General features: G+C 36.9%; 2 protein-coding genes across 4 annotated transcripts; one reads left to right on the forward strand and one right to left on the reverse strand.

Annotated features, from left to right (window-relative positions):
* Positions 1-1762: 1762 nt before the first annotated feature.
* Positions 1763-19787, forward strand: cblc (Cbl proto-oncogene C, E3 ubiquitin protein ligase). Of its 3 annotated transcripts, XM_017415522.3 has the most exons (13): positions 1765-1969; positions 2549-2929; positions 7667-7813; positions 7899-8055; positions 10359-10480; positions 11751-11888; positions 11974-12061; positions 12173-12304; positions 14924-15100; positions 15457-15609; positions 15716-15756; positions 17194-17246; positions 18521-19787. In XM_017415522.3, exons 2-13 carry the CDS (start codon positions 2556-2558, stop codon positions 18649-18651), a joined length of 1713 nt encoding a protein of 570 aa, XP_017271011.1. In that variant the 5' UTR covers positions 1765-1969; positions 2549-2555; the 3' UTR covers positions 18652-19787. The 3 variants fall into 3 exon arrangements, with proteins under 3 accessions (XP_017271010.1, XP_017271011.1, XP_017271009.1); XM_017415521.3 differs by having other exon boundaries at positions 1763-2929; positions 14927-15100; XM_017415520.3 differs by having other exon boundaries at positions 1766-2929.
* LOC108235490 (trypsin) lies at positions 19353-23112 on the reverse strand. The gene is made up of 6 exons (XM_017415523.3): positions 23035-23112; positions 22751-22907; positions 21359-21457; positions 20618-20784; positions 20216-20352; positions 19353-20135 (listed from the first exon to the last, which is right to left on the reverse strand). Exons 1-6 carry the CDS (start codon positions 23072-23074, stop codon positions 19983-19985), a joined length of 753 nt encoding a protein of 250 aa, XP_017271012.1. The 5' UTR covers positions 23075-23112; the 3' UTR covers positions 19353-19982.
* Positions 23113-23386: the final 274 nt, after the last annotated feature.

The following is a 23386-nucleotide window of genomic DNA, read 5'->3' on the forward strand; positions in this document are numbered from 1 at the left end:
GGTTAGCAGATAAAACTGATCAAATATCTGCTATTACTGAACAAATAAAAAATCATTACATAACAGTCAGAGTTAAAGAATCATTCGAATGATTAACGTGCATGTTAGGCTGCCTTCAGGCCCAGGCCTGTCTTGAAAAAGACATCTGTGATCTCAGTGGTATTTGCCTGGTTGAATAAAGGTTAATAAAATAAATTAACAAGTCTGTCTAAAGTGACATGCACTAAAAAAGTTGTAAAACACCAGTACTTTATTTATATGTCTCTTACAAGGATCCAGACTTTTTTAAATCTTTTAAAGTAGTCTTGATCAGTAGTTCTTCAGCCTCTCTGAGGTCTTGCATATCTTTTTTTTTTAGACTGATTATTTTTAACTAATTTTCTGTCTAGTCTTTGTACTTGACCATGACAGCATATTGTTCAGTATGTACTAAAAATGAGTGAAGTGGTCAAGTAGAGAATAAAAGAAGTGTCAGGTCTGCAGCAGATGAACGGTATCTGAAAGTGAACAGTATCTGTGCAGGATGTCGGCGCGGTGGTTCGAGGCTGTAGATTTAACACCAGGCTGAGGTGCATGGGTTTTTTTTTTTTTTTTTTTCTCCAGGCGGCCTTGTGATGGACTGGTGATCGGATGTACCCCACCTCTTGCCAAATGACTGCTGGTGCTAGTCACCAGCTCCCCCGCAGCCCTGCACACAGAGAGCAGGTAAAGAAAATGCATGACAGCAATGTCTTAGAAAAAATAAAATAAAATAAAAATCAGTGAATATCTGAGACAGAATGTGAGTCATGCATCATCCATCAGTTCATCATCTACTTCATGCCAAGTTTTATTTAATAGCTCCTTGGCAAACACTTTATTGATACTAAAACGTAGTTTTATGTATGTTAAACTGTGTTATCTTTGGTGTTTTCCATCAATTCAACTAAGGAAACGGGAACAATTCAAGTCTTTATGACAAGCTGCTGGTTACAAAGTGCAAGTACAATTTAAACTTGTTTTTTTTTTTGCAAAGTTGTCTGTTGTGTTGACCTCTTCAGGTTAGGAAGCTATTAAGTGGCTGAATGTATTATAGGTCAAAGTTACATGGTTTATCAAACAAACAAACAAAAATGGCTCAAGAAAAAATGAAGGAATAAACAGACAAAGTCCAAAGAAAAAACTTTGAAAGACCTTCAAAAAGCCTGCGTTAATAAAATGAACAATGACTCGGGATTTTTGCACGGTGCTGTATGTGTCTAACTGAATTCTACTGCAATCAATTTTAATTTGAATAACAAACACCAGCCTCATGATGGTGCTAGAGGAAAAGCTGGCATTTACTGAAAGTGATTTGGACAACGTGAGAATCTGTACTCTAAAATATTCTAATCAATGCAAAATTTTAAAACATATTGACTCAAGCATAGAACCTGATGACAAAGCAGCAGATCTTAAAAGAGTTTATGTCAAGCTTTTATGAAATGCCTTATGAACTCATTTATCTTCACCAGTAAAATGTTTCCTGCTGACATGCCAATGAAGATGATGGTACTGTGACTTTTTATTTCACTTCACAAGAATCCCGTCCGACACCAAGTCTCCTTCCCGGCAGGAAACGAGATTTTACGATTGCTGACTGATTTGTACTTATTTTCATTCTAGTGTTCAGTTCTGAGTACACACCTCCCTGTCTTCTACTTCCCTCCCATCTCTCTCTCTCTCTCTCTCTCTCTCTCTCTCTTCTTGCCTGCCTGAGTAGCAGAGCAAAGAAAACAAACCTGTTGGTCTCGCTGCAACCAGGAAATTAATCAAAAGCTGAGCCAAGACGTGTGAGAGCAGAAAGGGTGACAACAAGAGAGACGAAGGAGAGGAGGCAGCTGCGTTTCAGGCCGTGGTACAGAACATGTTTCTGCTGTGCTGCAAGTAGATGAAGCCACTCTGTTGACCCAGAGAATGTAGGATTGTTATGCTGCTGACATAAAGGCTGGTAAGCAATGTATGGCGCTAAATGGTGATGAAATGTGTAGAGCAAAAGCGAAAAAAAAAAACTGGAGTGAAAAGAAGGGAAGGCCGTGAGATGGTACAAATTTGAACTATTTAGAGAGCTGGGAGTCACCCTTGACCTGTAATTTTAACAGATTTGTTTGTATTTTTATTTGTTAAAGTCGTGGAAGCTTTGTAAACAGATACAGTGTGGGAGAACGTGTACTGAGCAAAGATCTGGTGGAGGAGCTAGTAGAAGAAAGTTGTGGTTACTCTAAGTACCCGATATCCTTTAGGGTGTAATTGCACATGTCGTTCAGTACATCGAATGTGATTCTGTTTGACCATTATGTGGGTCAGCCTTGGAGGCTGTTTGTAGAAGATAAGATGTGCTGTTTTTAAATCAGAGAACTCACACAGATCATTGTGTAGATGATAACTGCTAGTGTGAACACTCAAACCTTGAACTCCACCCATCCTCTGCGTAAAAATAACGAGACACACACACACTCACACACACACACGCTGAAACACTGATGCTTGAGACACTCGTTGATTCACTTCACTTTCAAACACACAACAGCAAAATCATGGCAGGAGCTGATTCAGGAGCCTCCACCAACTCAAAACTGAGCTCCCAGTTCCCAACCAATGACGACCTGCGGCTGGTGGAGAAGACCCTAAAAAGACTGAAAAAACTAACCGAACTGTGCACAAACCCTCGCCTGGGCCTGAGGAACAGCCCGCCGTACCTGCCAGACCTGGTTCAGGAGACTTCAGTGCTCCTCGTGCAGGTCTGGGAGCCCTACCAAGGCTTAGGGTCATCAGGAGGGCTGACGCCACGAGGCGACGAGGCCAAGTACCTGAGAGTCCACATCAGAAACCTGCTGGATAAGACGGACAGAGCCGTGCTGCTTTTCAAAGAGGGACGAGAGAAGATCTTCGATGAAACATCGACTCACAGGTAAGAAGGCCTCTGGCTCACGTTCAAACACATTCATTCATGTTAGAGAACTAGATCGGAATCCACTCAGAAGTATTTAAAGCATCTTTTGTTTCTATTTCTATTTCCATAAATTCATTGAGTTTTGAAAAAAAAAAAACTTGAAAACTGTTTTAGAACAGATTTTTGTTTTTTTTCATGATTTATTTCTGTGTATTCATGGACCATTGCGGTAAAAACTGCATTTCTTAAAATTGTTTATGAATTCGGATGACATATTATATTATATTATATTATATTATATTATATTATATTATATTATATTATATTATATTATATTATATTATATTATAGCTATTTCTTTAATGTGAACATTTAGATTATTTATTGAGATATGTCACTTCGGACACTTTTTTGTAAGATTGTTTTACATTGTTATAAATTTTATAAACTAAACAAGTAATTTATTTATTCAATATAGCCCGATTAAGTACATTGTTTAAAAAGTGCATATTTTATACTGAGTTTTGACAATTTCTTCTACCGTTTTTCAACAAAAGATCTTTTGGAAAGGAGGTTCATATTTGCATCCTTTCAATAATAAGTTTCATTTTCAGATGCTGAATTTTTTTTTTTTCAGACCAAATCCCTGTGAGTCCACAGATTACATTGCTTTTGAGGAAATTTCACCTAATGATTCTTGATTTTTATGGTTTCAGGAAAAACTAAATGCAAAGGCTTTTCTAATTACTTTTAGTTTTATTAATGAACATATTTTGATAAACAGCCTTCCATTTACATGCAAACAAACCAGATACGCCAGACCTCTCAACATGAGTAAATATTCTAGTATGAGCACATTTCAACAAGGGTAAACTGTTTAAAACAACCACGTATAGACAGACTTCAAATGTCACTTCATCTCAAACAGAATATTTTTGAAAAGCTATAATCATTACCTTTTTTTAATAATTCAAGATTAATTTATTGCTGAATCAGTTTAAAATAACCTTAATTTTGGGTCGCGTAAAGCCATTGATCTCTAAAATCTTCTGTCAGGATCCTGGAAATGATACTTAATACATAAAAAGTACAAAAATACAAAAAAATAAACATCGCATTAAAATAATATGTAATAAATAACAGATGACATTAAAGATATGAGCTCTCACTGAATTTTAACTGAACCGAATGCTACAACGAAAAACTTCAGTGAAATGATTAAAATGAATAAATCCTGGTCTCCAGATGTTTAATATACTTTGCCACTGTATTCAAATGTAAACTGTTTGGCTGGACTGGGTCTTTTGCAAACAGCTAAACAGAGTGAAAATTTGATTTGGAGGTCGAGCCGCCTTCTCTTGTCCCTGTTGGGAATACTAACGATGGATGTGGAAAAGGAGCCAAACCTGCGTCTTTGTGATGCTAATGTGGGGAAACCAGAAAAAGAAACATCATCCTTTGAATCTGAGCAGCTTGAGAAGAGAAGGAGAGATTGTTTCTGAGCAGACATTTTCTCTGTTTGGGGCCTGAGTCGTTTGCATAAGTTGTTCAGTGGGACGGGGGGTGGGGGGGTCAATATTCTTTTTGTCTTTCTCTCCTTGTATTCGCTTCTTTTTTTGTTGAATACAAACTGGTAAAGATGAAACATTTTTGCCCAGACTGAAACATTAGTATAAGATTGGTGCTGTTCATCTGTATGTTGTTTCTCATCCATGTGTTATGATAATTTGCAAATTTAACTTTTCAAGACTACGTGATGTGCTGAATATCAGCAACATCATTTAAATATTGAAAAAACACATCTTGTGCTTAAAACTAGTGAACTTCACAGATACGTTGACGAACTAAATACCAACTAGGTTGACAAAGGCCGAATGCGCTACAAAACAAGAAAGTAAGAGATTATTTAAGCCTTTTAATGAATTTCCTCATTTGGTTGAATTGTTGGCCCTCAGCCCAGATTTGTAATTTTCTATCTATTCTTCGTTTGTTCAACTTTGCCAGGTTTTTACATCTCTTACACAACAGATGGGTTTTTCACCACAGTAAGACCTGCATGGGCAGCCAAGCAGCAAATTTACATACTGTGTATTCATGTCTAATGGCAGACATATCATCTCATGTGTTTTTATTTTTTTTAACGTCAGACACCTATTTCCTCTTTGTTGCTGGCTCCTAAGCAAATTCGGAATCTATTTATGAAAAAAAAAAAAATTGAACATGCCATGTTGAAATAACACTGCTGGTCTACCAGATCAACCCTAAAACAGAACTGAGACGCAACAGATGGCGAAGACGGCAGAAACACACAGTTGAAGGCTTAGCGGTTTGAAAATTATTGTCAGCGACACACCGGTGGCTTTGGCCTCCGCTGACAGGAATTTAAAAGACACAGATGCAAATGTACAAACTTTCTCACCCCTGAACCATTTACAGAAGTTATTGACCGAGGAAATCTTTAGACAAATTGAAGCGCTGCAGAAAAAAAAAATCTATGTGAGTACAATAAACTGTTAAAATTGGTATTAATGCAGAAATGTTTTAATTTCGTCATTATTCATCAAATGTTTCGTAAAATTTTTCAATGTGAACCTGAAATAAGTTTATAAACGTTCAGGCCTGAACTGTGGGTAAATTACTAAGACGTGTGTCAATAAAATATCCACAATGAACACAGATTTGTTATTAAGTGAATCTCTTTCTTAAATCTCTTTAAATCTTATTACTGCTTTAGTACAGACTTATAAGGAACGGGGTTCTACAGTTGCAGCATAGAAACACCCATAAAAATGTTCTGTGGATTTTAAGACCCCAAATTAAGGTCCATGTGCTAAAGCATAAAAGTAATGAAAGGCCTTGAATTCCTTGAAGAAATTCACTGCTTTTCATGCCAAAAGTTTTAAATCAAAATCATCTTACGCCAAGAAAGGACAGACTTGTAAATGTTTTGGTCAAATCTTGAAAATGATATGTGAAAGCTCAGAACTGTGAGATATCACATGATTTTTTTGTGCTTGAGGTATGTGTTGACAATGACTCTCAGCTACTACCGCACAAAATTTAGTCCAATATCCTTTCACTAGAACTAAGCAGCCGAGCCCAATTCTTGAAAACCTGAAAACCCTCTCCACCAAACTTTACACTTGGCACAATGCAGTCAGATAAGTACCAATTTCTTGGCAACTGCCAAACCCAAACTCGTCCATCAGATTGCCAGACAGAAGCGTGGTTTGTCACTCCGGAGAACACATCTCCACTGCTCAGTGGCAGTGTGCTTTACACCACTGCCTCTGATGCTTTGCATTAGACACTGTTCTTGAGCTGACCTGAAGGCCACGTGAAGTTTGGAGGTCTGTAGCTGTTGACTCTGCAGAGCGTTGGTGACCTCTGAGCTCTATGTGCCTCATGCTCTGTGATTTTACGTGGCCTACCACTTCGTGGCCAAGTTGCTGTCGTTCCCAATCACTTCCACTTTGTTATAAAACCACTGACAATTGACTGTGGAATATTTATTAGCGAGGAGATTTCACTATGCTTACTGCACAGGTGGCATCCTATCACGGTACCACGCTGGAGTTCACTGAGGTCCTGAGAGCGACTCATTCTTTCACAAATGTTTGTAGAAGCAGTCTGCATGCAGAGGTGCTTAATTTTATACGCCTGTGGCCATGAAAGGGATTGGAACACCTGAATTCAATGATTTAGATGGGTGAGTGAAAACCTTTGGCAATATAGTGTGTGTGTGTGTGTCTTTTTTAAGTGAACAACAAGAGTACATGGTAGCACATGCAGCTTCAGAAGGCCCACTTGCAAAGGGCAGCAAGAACATTAACTTATGTTATTACTGTACATATTACCACAGTAATGATGTCATTTGAGATAATATATTTTTACAAACACGAGTCCACCGGTAGCGTGGGATGTGGCTTACGCATTTCCTCCCACCTCCACCTCTACAACTATACCCCTCAGCGCCCATTATTGAGGGTTCTCTTTTTCTTATTGAGGTAAAAAATCTACAACCGCTTTTACCATTACCAAATATACATTTAATACCCGGGTAGCTTGGTGGAAGATTTCGTTTTGTATCTTACAGAGGTGTTGTTAAAGAGCATCTGCTGCAAATTGGTGCAATATATTAAACTGATTTTGAATGCACTCTTTATGTGTGTGACACTAAATACTGCACTAAGTTGCATGCGGGAAAAAAATCACTTGTAAACAGAAATAAAACTGTTTTTTAAAAAAAAAAGCTTTTATAAACTTTGAAACAGTTTAAAAGTGTCCCGAAGTAGCACACTGGCCACTGGAACATTTTGTGGTATTTACAGACAAGCCCACAGCAGCCAGCATCCTGTTTGAAAGCTGGACTACCTATTGTGTGTTACGTGCATGTGTGTGTCAATGGAAAATATCAGCAGTGCTTCAGCATTTCTGCTTTCAACTGACACAAAGCAGAAAGAAGCACGGACTGAACTACAATAGCTGACTGAATTACAATCCACTAAAATTGAGGAGTAACTTGTTAAATAATGAAATTATGCAAAACATTAAGACATTGTTTGAGACATTCAACTGCTAACTGTAAAAACAAGAAGAGGTTGTACATATAATTAAACTTGTATTTTTTTGCTGACATGAATTTTCCTAAAAGGGAACGAGTGGGTTATGAGGTCAAAAGAGATTTTTAATAAAATAACACAGAGTTTTATTCCTGTTTTCGTGATGAAAGTCTTTTTTTGTTGTTGTTTTTAGGAGGAATCTGACCAAACTATCCTTGCTGTTCAGTCACATGCTGTGGGAACTGAAAGCAATGTTTCCAAGAGGATATTTTCAAGGTGACACTTATAAGCTAAATAAAGCTGAGGCCGATCAGTTTTGGAGGCATTGTTTTGACAACATGTGAGTGTAAAACTTTGCGATCAATATTTTGTATTGTTTGCTCTGTGGACACCTATAACCTGAATGTATTCTTGTGTCCCGATAGGTGTGTAGTGCAATGGAAAACGCTCAAAGAGCAGCTGAAAAGTGTGCATCGATTTGAGGAAGGGATGGAGTCTATGGCTCTGAAATCAACTATTGATCTTACTTGTAATGATTACATTTCAGTGTTTGAGTTTGACATCTTCACGAGACTGTTCCAGGTAAGCAGAAAAATTCTGGGATGTTCTTGCTGAGAAAAGACTGAAAACTTTAGTCAATTTATCTTTGTTCACAAATCTGATGCTGACGTACTGTTTAATGTTAAACACAAACAAAGCCAAACTGTAAAAATTAAAAACTATTAGCTATAGTTTTTGCAACAAAACTATTTTTTGAAATGGGGTTGTGTAAAACAATTATGCACAATTAATATCTTACCTGTTGCAAATAGCTCTTTGAGTAACCACACTTTTGGGAAATAGTGCTTAATTCTGAAAAGATTTACAAGCTAATGGCTTGTCTGGGGCCAGGACTAGGGGGACCAGTTGTCCCCAATTCCCGGGTACAGTCCCAGTTTTGGACGCCCTGTCCCCAGCTAAAGTAGTTAGTGTTTTATGAATTAGAAAAAATATGTTGCATGTAGACTATTATTACGGTAGCTGAGTAGAAAGAGTGAGTGAGCATGTCGCGCCCAACAACAGCTCTCACGGTAGGCGGTCGAGTTGCCGTTAACTTTAAAGAGTAGAAAAAAAAGAGCCGAGCGCATCGCCTTTAAAAAAGGCAAGAGAAGAGTGCAGAGAGTAGCTGCGGTGTGTGTGTGAGAGAGGGAGAAATCGTAACAGGATGATTAAAAACTCCTTGTCATGCGCTGCAGGATTTGGTAAGATGTCGCTGTACAACGAAAACAAGGGTTGATCCAAAGTAAGATTTTTTAGAATTGATTGGTGACCTTTAGTTTTTATTTTCAGAGTAAGTTATGAATTGTTTTGCTAGTTTATCTTCATGCAGAACTGCATGAACTGAGATGATGAGGAGGGAGACATTATCTGGTTAAATGTGCAGTTCTTCTGTTCTATAAGCTTGTAGCTCTAAATAAAATTAGATTTTTGTTTTTTGCTAAATATAAGATTTTTGGCATTTCAACACCTGAGGAAACTAGTTAAATAATTTAAAAAGTTTAATATTTATAATAATATGATACTAGGATGACTCCAGTTTCATCTAAAACAAAGACACATCTAAAGAGTATCTGGAACAAAGATCTTATTTTATTTGCTAAATTGTTAATTTTCAGTATGTTTTATGTTCTGTTTTTGAAGGGGATTATGATTATATTATGTAGTATCTATAAATCCTATACACACCTATGTAAGTATATATATATATATATATATATATATATATATATATATATATATATATATATATATATATGTTCACATTCACGCACAATGTACTACACTCAGTTACTGAAGTATACACCCCTCAGCCAAAACCAAATTGATTCAGTCTCAAAAATGTCATTGCAGTTTTTGCAAATGCTCTCTGAACCCTCCTGAAGCCCTCAAAGAGACAGAAACAAAGAGCAGTAGAGAAACTTTGGGTCAATTTGACCCAAAACCCACGGGAGGGTTAAGAACCTTTACAGCTTTGTTAATTTAACATTACATATTTTTTTTCTGCCATATGTATTATGATATTCCTACCAGAAGTGCAACAGAAGCTAGCTAGCTTCTGCTGCCACTATTTGCACTAACAAATAACCATAAAACTATGTTAAAATAATCATAAAATGGGAAACTAACTGCAGTGCAAAGGTTTATAGTACAGAGTTTGCATAAAATTCTGTGAAACCTTTTTTAATTAAAGTTGCTTTATAACTCCAATTCTGATAAAATTGGAACATTGTTTAAAATGTTCAAAATAAAAAAAAAAAATCAGAAACAATGCAATGACCTGCAAAATGTCATAAACCCATATTTTATTCACAATGGAACATCGCAAATATATCAAATATTTAAACTAAGAAACTGTAAAAGTCTCTGGGAAAAATAAAAACATGATTTAAATTTATCTTTTGGCAGTGACACATCTAAATAAATTTAAGACAGGACAACAAACGGTTGTAAAAGTAAATGGTACTGGAGGATAATTTTGTAATGAGTTAGGTAATTACCAACAGCTCAGTAAGAGGGCTGGGTATAAAAATAAAATTTTAGAGAGGCTGAATCTCTCAGAAATAAAGATGCGCAGAGGTTCACTATTCCGTGAAAAACTGTATCTAAAATAGCAGAACAACTTTATTTTAAAATTGGGGTTGTAAGATGGGAGCCATTAACTCAGATTTTTGCCCTGCTTAAACCCATTGAGGTCACTCAAAGAACAACCTAAAACAGAAAAAAAATAATTCTTCAAAACCTTTCTACATAGCTCCACTTAAAAAAAAATCTGAATTGTTGCATTAAGCTGTTGCATTTGTCTGAATAAAGTGTTGACATCATCCTAATTTACCTTCTCTTTTTAGCCTTGGAGGTCCCTCATAAGGAACTGGAACCACCTCGCAGTCACCCATCCAGGCTACATGGCCTTCCTCACATACGACCAGGTTGTAGCTCGGCTGGAACATTACCTGCACAGACCTGGGAGGTAAGCATGAGCCCAATCAAAATCTCTCACTCTTTTATGTAAATCCCATTTACTGTGTACACCTTAATTGGTTTTTGAAATTGCTTAAGCACAACATCACATGAACAACACATAATATATTGTGGTGTACAACTAAATAAAACAAAAAGTAAGCTAAAATACAGGGACAGAGTGACGAACAATTAAGCTTGTTCTGTAATTCTAAACTTTATAGAACCACCTTTACCCGCAGTAACTTGAAGTAATCTTATCAGATGCTCTAGTTAATGGCATGGCTTCAGTTTGTGGATGCTTGCAGATATTTCTTTATACCTAAAGTCCTACAAAAAGTTTCAGTTGCATTCAGGTCTGGTTTACTGGGTCATTACAAGAATCTTTTCTTTTTTAGCTATTCTATTGTCGATTTGCTTGAGATCGTTGTCCTGTGGGTTCACACAAATTTGTTTTAGCCTCAGCTGTCAGGCAGACCGCCTCATTTACTTCTAGACTATTTTGGTACACAGTGTAGGTCATGGTTGACTCTATACTTCAAGGTGTCCAGGTCCTGTGGTTGTAAAACAAGCCCAGACCATCAACCCTATACGGCCATGCTTGACAGTTGATGTGCTGTGTGTGGTTTTCAACAAATGCCGCACTGTGCAATATTCCTACTTTGGTATTGTTTCTCCAAATGACAGTGTTTCAGAAGTCTCAAGGTTTGTTCAAATGTAATGTTGCAAACATCAGATGTATTGCCATGCTGTTTTTGTTAGTTTGTTTGTTTGTGTTCCATCTTTATTTATTAAAAATTTTCTAAAAAAAAAAAAAAAAAAAGAAAAAAAAAGTTGTACTTGTTCAGTACTTGTCTTGACCTTTAACTCTAAACATGCTTTCCGAAATCAGAAAAACTCTGAAATGTAGTTGTTTTTTCTGTTTATTTGTTTGTTTGTTTTTCCATTTAATCTGAATGCTACATAGTCTGACCTCAGGATGAACTTGCTGGACTAAAGACTAGCATCTGTTTTGAATAATTTTCTCATGAATAGTTAATTAGAAATGACCTTTCAACATTTCCCACACTGAAGGATAGCAGCAATTGCTTCTCCAATAAACACAGAATTGTTAAAACATGTACCAACCAACCTAACTACCTTTAAGCTCCAAATAAACCCAAAACAATACTACAGCAAATTATCTGCAGGTTAATTATTTATGTGTATCTAAACTGGTGTCTGCTTTGATGCTCTGACTTGAAAGAAGTTTGATTCATAAGACTCTCTTTTCTATTAAGCTATATTTTTCGTCTGAGCTGCACGAGAATGGGTCAGTGGGCTATTGGCCATGTGACCACTGAAGGTGACATCATCCAAACCATTCCTCAGAACACACCTCTCTACCAGGCGCTCATTCAGGGCTTCAAGGAAGGCTGGTTAGCACAATTCACACACTAGTCAATCATTTGTTTTCCCCTAGTTTAAATGTTTTCTATAGGTGCTGTGTTTCTGTGCCTGCAGCTACCTTTACCCAGATGGTCGTGATGTGAACCCTGACCTGACAAGCTTGTGTGAACCTGCTGACAGGGAAAAAGTCAAGGTTTCAGAAGTAAGATCCATCCTTTTTTGTTTTACCAGGTTTACAGCAAGCTGTGAACGGAATCTTAATTCTTGTGATGTTCTCTGCTCTGTCTTGTCTGGCTCACCAACCACCCAACAGGAGCAGTATGAGCTGTACTGTGAGATTGGCAGCACTTTCCAGCTGTGTAAGATCTGCACAGAGCGGGATAAAGACATTCGAATTCAACCCTGTGGACATCTTCTGTGTCGACCCTGTCTTACAGGATGGCAGGTAGAACTCCCAATCTATTTATTCAAAATTCCCTTATGCTGATCTGTCTTCAAAGTCACAGAGCATACTTAGGCCTATTAACACACATTCTTACTGTAAGCCTTGTGTGTTCAGTGAAGGGAAATAGTTGAGGTTGATTAAACTAGGTGCATATTTGTAGGCCATGGTTTGATTGTTGGTTGTCCCTCTACCTTATTGCAACAGGGCTGGTTATTTAAATGTGGTTTGGGGTCGGTGTCAAAAATATGCTTTGTGTTTCTCATGCAAATATTTAATTTAAATGTAGGGCTGCCACAAAATTACTTTAGCTGTGCTAAATAAGAAAAAAGGAACTTTAACTAAATAATGGAAAATTTAATCAGCATATATGTAATACGCCACAAAAGACGTACACCAGTAGATTTTGCATTTCTTGCTTTCTGAAGTCACTTCTTCAACCCTTAAGAAAAGGGTCATGAGCAAATGCGCTCAAGGACCAGAATTTTTCTAAGCAGATAGTACAGTACATATCTTTACTTGTTCGTTTTTTTCATCTTTCTGTTAAAGGCTGGTCTGTTCCACTTTTACTAGTGCATTAATGCCAATTGTGGAGCAAATATTTCAAACGTTTGTTAGAACGATGCATGGTGAACCCAGAATACAGATTTGTCTTTGGATTTAAATAAAAACTAATGTATTACCAAAAAAAGACAAAGAAAACAAAAGGCTGACGTGGCAGTAATAAACAAAAACTTACAAACAGGTGACGGGGTAGACAAGGAGCATGACAGTGGCGTGAAAATGACAAAAGCACGGACAACAAGGCAGAACGAATGAACCAGCAATTAATGAGTGACAAAAACCAAATCATATAAGCAGAGGAAAATAAGGAAGTGGACAAAGGTGACTGATTTGTAACTAGAGACAGGTGTAGATGGGCGTGGCAGGCTGAGTGGAGAGCTACTGAACTGAGGGCAGGTGGATGGTGACAGGGAAACACAGGAGAACACATAACACAGACGACCAAAACAAACAGAACACAAGAGTGAGAACATAAGATCAACTACAGAAAAATAACTCAAATCATTATACAGTTAACACATCTGCAGTGTACTCTAGCTCCAACTGCTAAACCGTCTTTCAGAAAATAGTGTCAGGAAGCAAAGATTGACAAGAAAAATAAATATACTCAAAGCTAGACACGAGCACAAGTCTCCTGTACATTTTCTGCTGAACTAAACAGTCAGAACATATTGATGCACTCACTCTAAACCATTATCAGATCACAAACTTTGATATCTTATTTTTAGTTTTAGTAGAAAAGGTCTGTAATATTGTGTGTGTAAATAAAAAACACATTTACTCAGCAACTGTTTTATGGTCTGTTCAAACTAAAATAATGATTAAAAAAAGAGAGATAACATTCAAATTGATTTTTAAATTAAATTGACTTCATTTAACGGTTTCTAGATGATGCAAAACTCAAAAAGCACAAATCCATATTATGATACTTGTGCTTTATTTGAATACTCACGTTCTTTAATAGATCAGACTTATATCTCAATACATTTCAGGGAAAACTACTTTATTTTCACTTTTTTGCTTTCACCTAACAGCTTTAGTTTGTATTTAGTTTATTCAAATAGCAAAATTTAAATACATCATCTAACGGTCTATCAATACAGAAACAGAGCAAAGGACACTAGGCTAAAAATATGAGATTTTTTTAAAACTATGCTTTAACAATCTATGCTTTTAATTCAAGCAAAACATATTTCAGAGGTTTTTGAAACGTAGTCAGGTCATCTATTGGGAGTTTTAAAGAATTGTTTCAGAGACAATACAAGGCTGATCATATAACAACAGCTGGTTACTGTGTACCACTGGCTGATCCAGTGGACATCCCCAACCTCCTGCTTCCTCTTTCACTCACAGAATGATGTTAAACAAGTTTTTGTTGCTGTTCTAAAATAATAGCTTCATGTTTAACCAGTGCATCTGCTCAGAAGGTGCGCAGTTTTTTGAAAAGCAGAAAAGCAGAGCACCATGTCCTGACATTTGGCCCAGCATTTCCTGTTAGAGCAGCTTCACATCCTCCTCGAACTGTATCAGTTGCCTTCTCTTATAGCAAAAATCTAAATGTGCGAGTGAGCAAAACATGTTTAAGAACAACTGACGAGACATGAAAACAACTTTAGGTAAGGTTCAGGGACATCAAAACACAATAGAAATAACTCTGTTGATAGTCTACTTGTGGACAAGCAAATGTTCTCATCAACTCTAAGTTAACAATAGAGTCATCAAATATGCTAGAAGAATCTAGTTTTAAGAGTATTTTTATCTTGGTACAAAGTATTAAAGACTTGTATACTCAGTGAAAGATAAGTTAAAATGTTACAATTCACCTTCATTGCCATCTCAACTACAAAGTGGAAAACCACAGACTACAGTGTCTGTTGAACGTGGTATTTTCCAAACAGCATGGCGTCTTCTTTTCTTTGAAGGCAAATTCAACATATTCCACTACATACACTTCAAAAGGTGTGAAACTGTTGTATTGACTACAAGTGGAACTGGGTTGTTACACCTCTGTTAACTTTCCATATCTTTAACTGTGGTGGGTCCCCGGTAATAATTTAGCAGAAGTCAGCTGGTCACACCTGCCCGTACTGTCGCTGCGACATCAAAGGGACAGAGTCCGTCCTCATCGAGCCCTACCTGAAGGGCAGCCATCAGTGGGAGGAAGATGATGACAGCGACGATGAGGACCACGAGGACATTGAGGTGATGGTGAAGGAAATGGCTGCCCTGAGAAAGGTGTGTGAATGTATTTCTACATTCCTTTTTGCCAAACTGTCAAACTGAAATGTTGGTTAGTTCAAGATAAAAAGTGCACAACACTTACAGTTTGTACTTCCAGGAAACTGGAAGTAAATTGAATGGTGATCCTTTTGTAGGCAAGACTAGCATGCAAAACTGGCTGTATAGTTTTAATCCTGCTAGATTTGTTGGCCATTTTCTGAAAAAACATTTACTCTATGAGTAAATAGTCAAAAATATATTTCTAATAGTTTTGAAGTTATCAAAATAAAATTACATCAGTGTTAACAATACCAAACATTAACAACATTAGCATTAGCACTGGGCAAATAATTAAACATCTTTTTCAACAGCTTTCAAGTTTGGATAACCAAGCGCCCAGCTCTGTCATCAGAGCTCCACCACTGCCCCCTAAAAACATCGGTGCCCCAAACTGCCCGTCTCCCTCCAGACAGCCTCAAGCATCAGAAAACAAGACACTTTCAAATTTCGCCCACCATCACTCTGTAAGTGTCGCCTTGCAATCTGAATATTGGCCCGTTGGTGCTGTTTGTCTCGTTGATGTGACAACTTGATTTGGTGATTGTGATCTGTTTTCTGGTTTCTCTGCAGGCCAGCAGAGAACCGTCCATGCACAAACCACAGACAAACAGGTGAGAAGCTGTTGCACAGCAGAAACAGAGATAAATGAGTGTGTTGTATACATTTTGTCAATACTTTCCAGCCCTTCAGTTAAGTGTCATGAAATGTTAGGTTATTAGATAAAATCTATTCTAGGTTTCTTTAAGATAAGTCACATTTCTGTAACTTCCATTAACTGCAAAAGGACTTAATGTGTTATTGATGAAATGACTTTAAAGACAAAAGGTCAATTTATTGTTTCTTATTGTTAATTAGTTCTTTTTTTACATCTTCATATATTTTTGGTACAAATAATGAAAAGCATTGCTGTTAAAGGCACAAGATGAATAAATAGGCAACCAGCTGCTTAAAAACAATATTTCTGTCATAGTTTTGGGTTTTTATTGACACATTAGGTTTAATTTAATTTAATTTTGTTTATTTTTCTTTTACTCTCCCATTTTATGTTTATGACCAGTTATTGAGCTCCTTATTCACATGTACTTTTCCCTGCCCGGTTAGCTTTTATAGTTTTTATTACCTTTGTAGTTTTTGCTTATCTGTCCAATAAAACCATTAAGTAACTTTTTATTTTTATTTTTGTTATTTTGTCTTTCATCATCACCTGTTCTTGACATTTGATTTACTTATTCTGGCAGATTTTTAAAATTAATTTATTTTGCAAGACTTGATAATATCCCCATACAACCCTTAGCATCATTTTTTCATATATGCTGTAAATGTTTACGTCACAGAAAGTAAATAATACACTCAAGGTGTTGAGGTGTTTGGAAAATAATGCTGATGCATGTAAGAGCGGAGGATGACGGCTTTCACAAAGAAGGTTCAACACCTGTCCACATGTTGAAATCCATAGCCTGTTTCCAATGTTAGGAAATAAAAACAGACTGAAATTAAAAGAATAATCTAAAACAAATCAACACAAAATCACAAATTCCTGAAGAACTTTTTCAGTTTATTTTTCTTCGTGTATGGCCAAAGAAATTAATTCAGTTTGAGCTTTTTTTTCTTGAGATTTCCAGGTGGGGATAGAGCCATGTTTATGGAAACCTGGTTGGTGCTCATTTACAGGCACTGGGAACAGAGTTTAACTTATTCCTGCTTCTCAACCTGCATGTTGTTCTTAACATTGTTCTTTTTATTGGATTTTTGTTGCTCTATGATGTAGCCTCTAAAAACCTCTCTCACTAATTACACACAATTCCTCTAATTTATGTATTAGCCATTATAAATGTAAGAAATATTTTACACAAGGGAACCATGGGGGCCCTGTGATCACTAACTGGCAGAAGCACCACCAAACCTCACAGCATAAAGCAGTATTTCAATCTGAGTACTGTTAGTCATTATCAGAGAGGCTAGCATTATAGGTAACTCATTCAGTTGTTCATAAGTAACATTTTAATTCACCTGTGTTCACATTTCTGTTTGTTTTCTGTTTCAAACAGCGCTGAATTCCTCAGAGAACCAAACACTTCCTCCTCTCAGACCAGTCTTGATTGTGAGTTATTCTTTATTACAATCTTGACCACTGAAATTTGCACTGATTGTGTAATGATTTTCTACAGCACATTATCAGAACAATTAAATACTTCATTAAAAAAACATTAATTAAATATCCATGCATAATAAAGTCCCACTTCTAATAAACAAGTGAGAATGTAAAATGTAAAACTAAAGTAGAAAAAAATTAGAATCAAATTTTCAAGAGTACAAAAATTCAAGTTATCTAAAGGTATGCTACCTGAATGAAATGTTTAGGTATTTTATAATAAAACTTTGAGCTTTTTTTTTTGAAAGACAAGGCTTCAGTGTCATTAAGTTAATTCTTTAAAAACACATGGAACATTAGTATCACAAAAATAAAAAAAATAAAAAATTAAGAATAAATGTGAAATGATAATTAGGAGTATTGTTTTGTTGCAAATGACAAAACATAAATGACCAATTAAAATGATTTCATTTAAAATAAATGTGTGAGTATTGTGGATTTTAAAAATTATTGATTTAAAATTGAATAATTTGTATCCATATTTTTTAGTTTTGTTCCATTGTTTTATGAACTTCTTTTTTATTTTGTTTTCCATTCTGGTTTTACTTACTAAACATCCTGAGCCCGTCAGGTCTGACCTTGACTCTTTGCTTCAGTTGTAGAAAATGTGCCTCCACTGAGGAGAATATTTCATCTGAGCTTCACATCCACACTACAGCTGTCAACTGTTGCCTCACATTAAGCCAAAGTCTGTTTTCACTTGTAGCAAAACAAGGTTTACAACTGAACTTCCTGTCTGTTACCAATTTGGATGAGTCTCTATATTCACCGTTGTACAGGAAGTGAAAGACATCATGGCTTCTGAAAAAATAGAAACGTAATAAAGTTACATGTTCTAAATAAAGTTTGTGCTAACTTGTGTGAAAGAAGCAGAGTTGACTTCTTGTAAAAGGTCACAAAGGTTACTTTTACACACAGAGTGTGGTAGAATATGTCCTTTAAAATACCAGAACAAATTTCTAAGAGATTCTGAAAGTGAAGTGTTTAATTTTCACCTCAAATGTGCTAAAATATAGATTCTGACATACAGCTGAGGTGAGATAAGAAATCTCCTCATTAAAAAACACATGATGCACGAAACTCACACTCAGAATCTGACTGTAAAAAACAAAAACAAAGGGAGGTAAAGCAATGGGATATTTAAAAAAATAAATAAACATGTAAAAATGATGAAAAAGGAACATTATAGCAGTGACCTGTTCTCGTGGGTTTGTTTTGTGTAGGTGCAGCAGCATGGATCGGCCCCGCCAGTGCCGTTAATGAAAGAGGACGTAAAGAAAAGGAGAAAAGAGGAGCAAGGCCAAGAAAAGACAAGAGTGGCATAGGAGAGATAACAAGAGCAATGTCATCTTGAGGTTCTTTTTTTTTTTCTTTTTTTAAATCAACTATCTGGAATCTAGAAAATCTTTAACAAAAAAACAAAAAACAAAAAGTAAGACTGAGCGAAGGTCTGTTCGAGCATGAATATATATTTAAAAAGTTTTGTTTTGTTGTTGTGTGCCTGACTGTAAATGATCTGGTGCCTGCTGCACAGCTGAAAATGAAAGGAGTGGGTGGGACTGAGAAAAAAGTCCCAAAGCACCCAACTGTTCAGTAATCACACTGCTGTTATCTGTGCAGTGAATTCAGCACTAATTCCTAAACGTAATCTCACACGCGGTCCTATTTTTAATCAAGGTATTTAATAAACCTCCTTGAAATAAAAAAAAGGCTTGAAAATTTAATTATGAAAACAATGGAGGAGGTTAATCACAAGGCAAAAGAAAATATTGGTAACTGATAATAAAATGCTGCCTTTCCTTACTTTTTATAATATATTAGTTAACTGAAGTCCTGTGTGTTAATTTATTACTGTCTCAACTGTAACATGTAAACTTGTAACTGACACGTTAAGTTTTTATGCGTTATGAATGATTGTCAGTGTCTACCACATGAAATCTTAATACAACAACTGTAAAATGGACTGAACTATGGCCATTTTTGTTCTCAAAGCTCAATTGACCGTGGCAGCCATCTTAAATTGTGTTGACTCCAAAGGTTAAACATTTGCAGAGATACATCTGATGATTTTAATTTTTTACATCAGTCCAGTGCTTCACAATTCACAATTCATAATTTGTTAACAGACAAACACAGCTGACTTCCAGCAGTTATTGGCAAATTAACGTTCACATTATGTGTCTAGGATCAGTCTCAACTACTACCACATCAAATTTTAGGTCAGTATCTGTAAAGTCGTTTGTTTTTTATTGTCAGTGGGTTGTGGCAGCCATCTTGAATTGGACTGACTACAAAAGTTGTTAAAATGTTGATGCACATAAAATGATTACTTCTACAAGTTTCATTAAAATTTGTCCAATGGCTCATGAGATAGACAGAACAACCCCCACTCCCCCCTCGCACACACACAGGCAAGAACATTAACGCTCTGCCAGGTAAACAAAAAAAAAAATTAATAAATACCCAGAGGTTTTATTTATTATTGTAAAACTTTTACGTGTGTTTTCAGAAATACAGTGTATGGGAGAATAATTGTGAAGAAAATATGTTATGTCTAATTTCTCTGAAATTAGATGTCTAGAAGAGAAGGCTGTGAAATACTTAGGGAAGACTGATGTGACATGTGAGAAATGAAATTAAGGTCAGTGAATTGAGGCGAGAGGGGAGAAAATAAATGTTGTTTCTTCAGGAATTGGCTGCCAGAGTTTCTTCGATCCAGTAGAGGAACTCACACACTTTAACGTAGACGCCAGGGTAGTTGGGCTGAGCGCAGCCTTGGCCCCACGACACAAGGCCGTGCACTTCCCCAACACACATCAGAGGGCTGCCGGAGTCACCCTGACAAACACAGATAGCATGAGTGTGAGCCAAGCAGACAACAGGTGCAAAAGCTGTGGGTCCAGTGCCGTCAGACTCACATTGCATGCGTCTCTGCCTCCATCCATGTACCCAGCACACAACATCCTGCGCGTGATCATGCCTGGATAGGCGTTTTCACAGTCACTGTCCTCCACTATGGGCACGTTCAAACACTGCAGACGGGTGGGCATGTTCACTGTAACAGAAAAATCCATGGCATAAACCAAAAGGATCTTGCTTTTAGTACAGTGATATCCAATCCTGGTCCTGGAGGGTCATATCCTGGATGTTTTAGATGGTTCTCTGCTTTGAAACACCTGATTTGAATGAATAAGTGATTAACAGGCTTCTGCAGAACTTGAAGAGCAGAGAAACATCCAAAACATGCAGGATAGTGGCCCTCCAGGACCAGGAATGGGCACCACTGTTTTAGTAAGTTTGCTTCTTCTAATTCAAATCACCTTCTTCACCGTCCATGGCAGTGTTTCCCCATCCGGACACAGAGCAGGGGAGTCCCCCCATTGGGCACCCTGTGGGCAGGGGGATGGGTGCAACTGCCTCGGTCACCTCCACAGGATGGAAGAGCTTGATCAGCATGATGTCGTAGTCCAGAGTCTGGTAGTCATAGCTGCACATGGAGAAATCTGAAATGAACTTTAAATACTTTTCTGCACTGACTTAATAAATGTATAAAACTAACTGGTCGTCAGAAGTCACTGTTATTTTTTTTTTCATTGCAGTGGTTATGAGAATATGATGAAATGCTTTATTGTAAATAAAAATAAATACTTTGGGGTATATTGCTCATGTCATGCTCTGTTCCAAACAGAGCAGAACATGACAGCTCCTGTCTCCTTGAGCAAGGATTTTCTGCTCTGATTTGAGGGCTGATTGGTCTAAAATGTTCTGTGCTGCAAGGCATTTGCTCATTTTGTGTTTTAACCATGCTTTAGCAGCCACTAGATAGGCATTAAGTGTGAAGGAATACATAAAAGGTTTCTTAAGCAGTTCCGGAACTGTGTCTTCTCTGAGGGATATTAACCTTCCTTTGTGTGGATTTTGAGCTTTGTAAGTTTGAACAGCTCTTGCATGCACAAAATGCTCACTGACAGGAAGAGAAAATGCCTCAGAAAGCAGAAAATTTGTTTCTTAAATTGTTCAAATGGAACAGACAGCAAAGATGGTTCATTTCTTTCATCCACCTGGGGTGCCAGATGATGGTGTCAGTCTTCATGAGCTGCTCTGTTCCCTCGAACACACGCACATCGTGTTCTCCCAGGATGACCTGCATGGAATAGGGACTGAGAAAAGAAATGAAACATAAATAGAAGCAGAGAGACTTTTAGAATGATATTGTTCTGTATTTCAGTCAACCAATCCATTACAATTACAGCAACTATTAAAGATGCCAAGGCATGAGCTATGAAGCATCCTTATTAATTTACCTCAAGGATAAAGTATCCATTCAACCATTACTGATTGCTTATTATTTTTTAATTTCTGTCATGATTGTCAATTTTCATCTCCTCGTAAAGCTTTGAAAAAGAAAAAACCTTGACAAAAATATATATCAAATATGCAACTTGATAGGGAATAGTGTGCTTTGGCTTTTAGCAGTAGTACATGGTACAGCAAAGACAAAAAAATATCCATAGACAACAATAAGAATTTGGTAAAACAAGTGAGAAAACCTAGTCTCCATTGGAGCTTCATTCCTCAGACATATGTCACAGTCAAAACATTATTCCAAAATTAAATGAGTCATAGAATGTTAAACTTTAGATGAATGAACTGGCATTCTGATATCTTTAATGGTTTTTACTCAATTGGAGTTTCAGGTTTTGAATTTTGGAGATTTTACTAGAGATTGTTCAACTTAATGTGATGATGTCACACACGAACCTTCGAGCTGTTTAAACTTTGCAACATTTTTGAAAATAAGCTCTTTTTATTTCCATAATAGTTAAACTTTTTATGCAGTTTACACATCAAAACATTTAGGCATTTTTATTTCTTTTACCCAGTGTCTCTGTTACAGCTACAGGACTTATGATTTTCTCTCAATCCCCCCCAGAGGGCAGAGAGAGCTCATCTAAACTCTTTTTGACTTCTATTGTATTTGAGCTCAAAGTTTATCTGCAGAACTGGTACTGAATTGTCTTTTTAAAAAGCCCAGTGGACACCTGAAAATGTATAACAATTTGACACTTGTGTCACATACAGTTGGAGATTTTTTTTTTTTTTTTTTTTTTTGGTACAGCTTTTAGTTTTCACACAGTTTGAAGCTTACCTTCTACTCTGCAGTTCTGTCTGCCTGTCTTATCAAGACTGCAGTCAGGAAGTGACAGAAGGGTGTGTGGTTACCATGACCCTAATAAGCCACTTTAATATTTGTTTTGATCTTTGTTCTTTTTGCACTTTTAGCTTAAACATAAAAACACATTAGATTTTGTTAGCTTGCATTATTACATAAGTTAGCTCCAAATCACTGCAGGGCTTTATAGAAGAAAGTTGATATATGTTGGAAATCTGCACTTGCACCTCTCAGCCTTTCTTCAGAAATGTTCTAGTTTATTTTATTCTTACATACTTACTTGTACCAACAGTGGGCAACAGAAAGCACCCACTGGTTGTTGATGAGCACCCCTCCACAGAAGTGGTAGCCATAATTGAGAGATGCCATGTAAGGACGAGAGTGAGGCTCACACTCCTCTCCTCCGATGATCTTGCCATCGTTACGAGGAACTGCCACTGTTCACAAAAGAAATAAAAAAATGTTTAAATCCAATCTGCAGCCACAACATCTAATTTTAAATGCTCTTGTGTGCATATTAACAAATGCGAGCGCAGTATTTGTGTCCTTCTTGTGTTTCTTTACCAGCAGCTCCAACAACCAGCAGAAGACAGAGCAGCCTCATAATGCTAAGTGACCAGAAGACACCTGGACTCACCTATATTTATACCCCGTCAGCCTGCTGTGCTTACCCTATTTCCCCCACCTCCTTTCTTTGCTCTTTTTGTTGACCCCATCTGTGTTTTCACACCGAGTTCTTGGTTTTTGGTGCTAAATGCGCTTCACCAAATCTCTTGTTTTATCATGCTCCAATTTTTTTATTTGTCCACCTTGGCCCTGTCACAGCACACACCCTTTTTTTTTTTTGATTATGTCATCTGTTCCCCTTCTCAAAGTCTCCACACATTGAACACAGGTTTGGGATTCTCTCACTCAT

The sequence above is a fragment of the Kryptolebias marmoratus genome, linkage group LG16 (assembly GCF_001649575.2).
Source record: "Kryptolebias marmoratus isolate JLee-2015 linkage group LG16, ASM164957v2, whole genome shotgun sequence".
Classification (NCBI taxonomy): Eukaryota; Metazoa; Chordata; class Actinopteri; order Cyprinodontiformes; family Rivulidae; genus Kryptolebias; species Kryptolebias marmoratus.

Bases quoted from the DNA above. Each gene is read 5' to 3' on its own strand.
- LOC108235490 (XM_017415523.3), bottom strand. From the start codon at position 23,074: ATGAGGCTGCTCTGTCTTCTGCTGGTTGTTGGAGCTGCTG. The intron at 22,908-23,034 runs GTAAAGAAACAC...TTTTGTGAACAG, and splicing joins GCTGGTTGTTGGAGCTGCTG to TGGCAGTTCCTCGTAACGAT. The intron at 21,458-22,750 runs GTAAGTATGTAA...TTCTTTTCTCAG, and splicing joins GTTGCCCACTGTTGGTACAA to TCCCTATTCCATGCAGGTCA.
- cblc (XM_017415520.3), top strand. From the start codon at position 2,502: ATGCTTGAGACACTCGTTGATTCACTTCACTTTCAAACACACAACAGC. The intron at 12,062-12,172 runs GTAAGATCCATC...ACCACCCAACAG, and splicing joins AAAAAGTCAAGGTTTCAGAA to GAGCAGTATGAGCTGTACTG. The intron at 15,757-17,193 runs GTGAGAAGCTGT...TGTTTCAAACAG, and splicing joins CACAAACCACAGACAAACAG to CGCTGAATTCCTCAGAGAAC.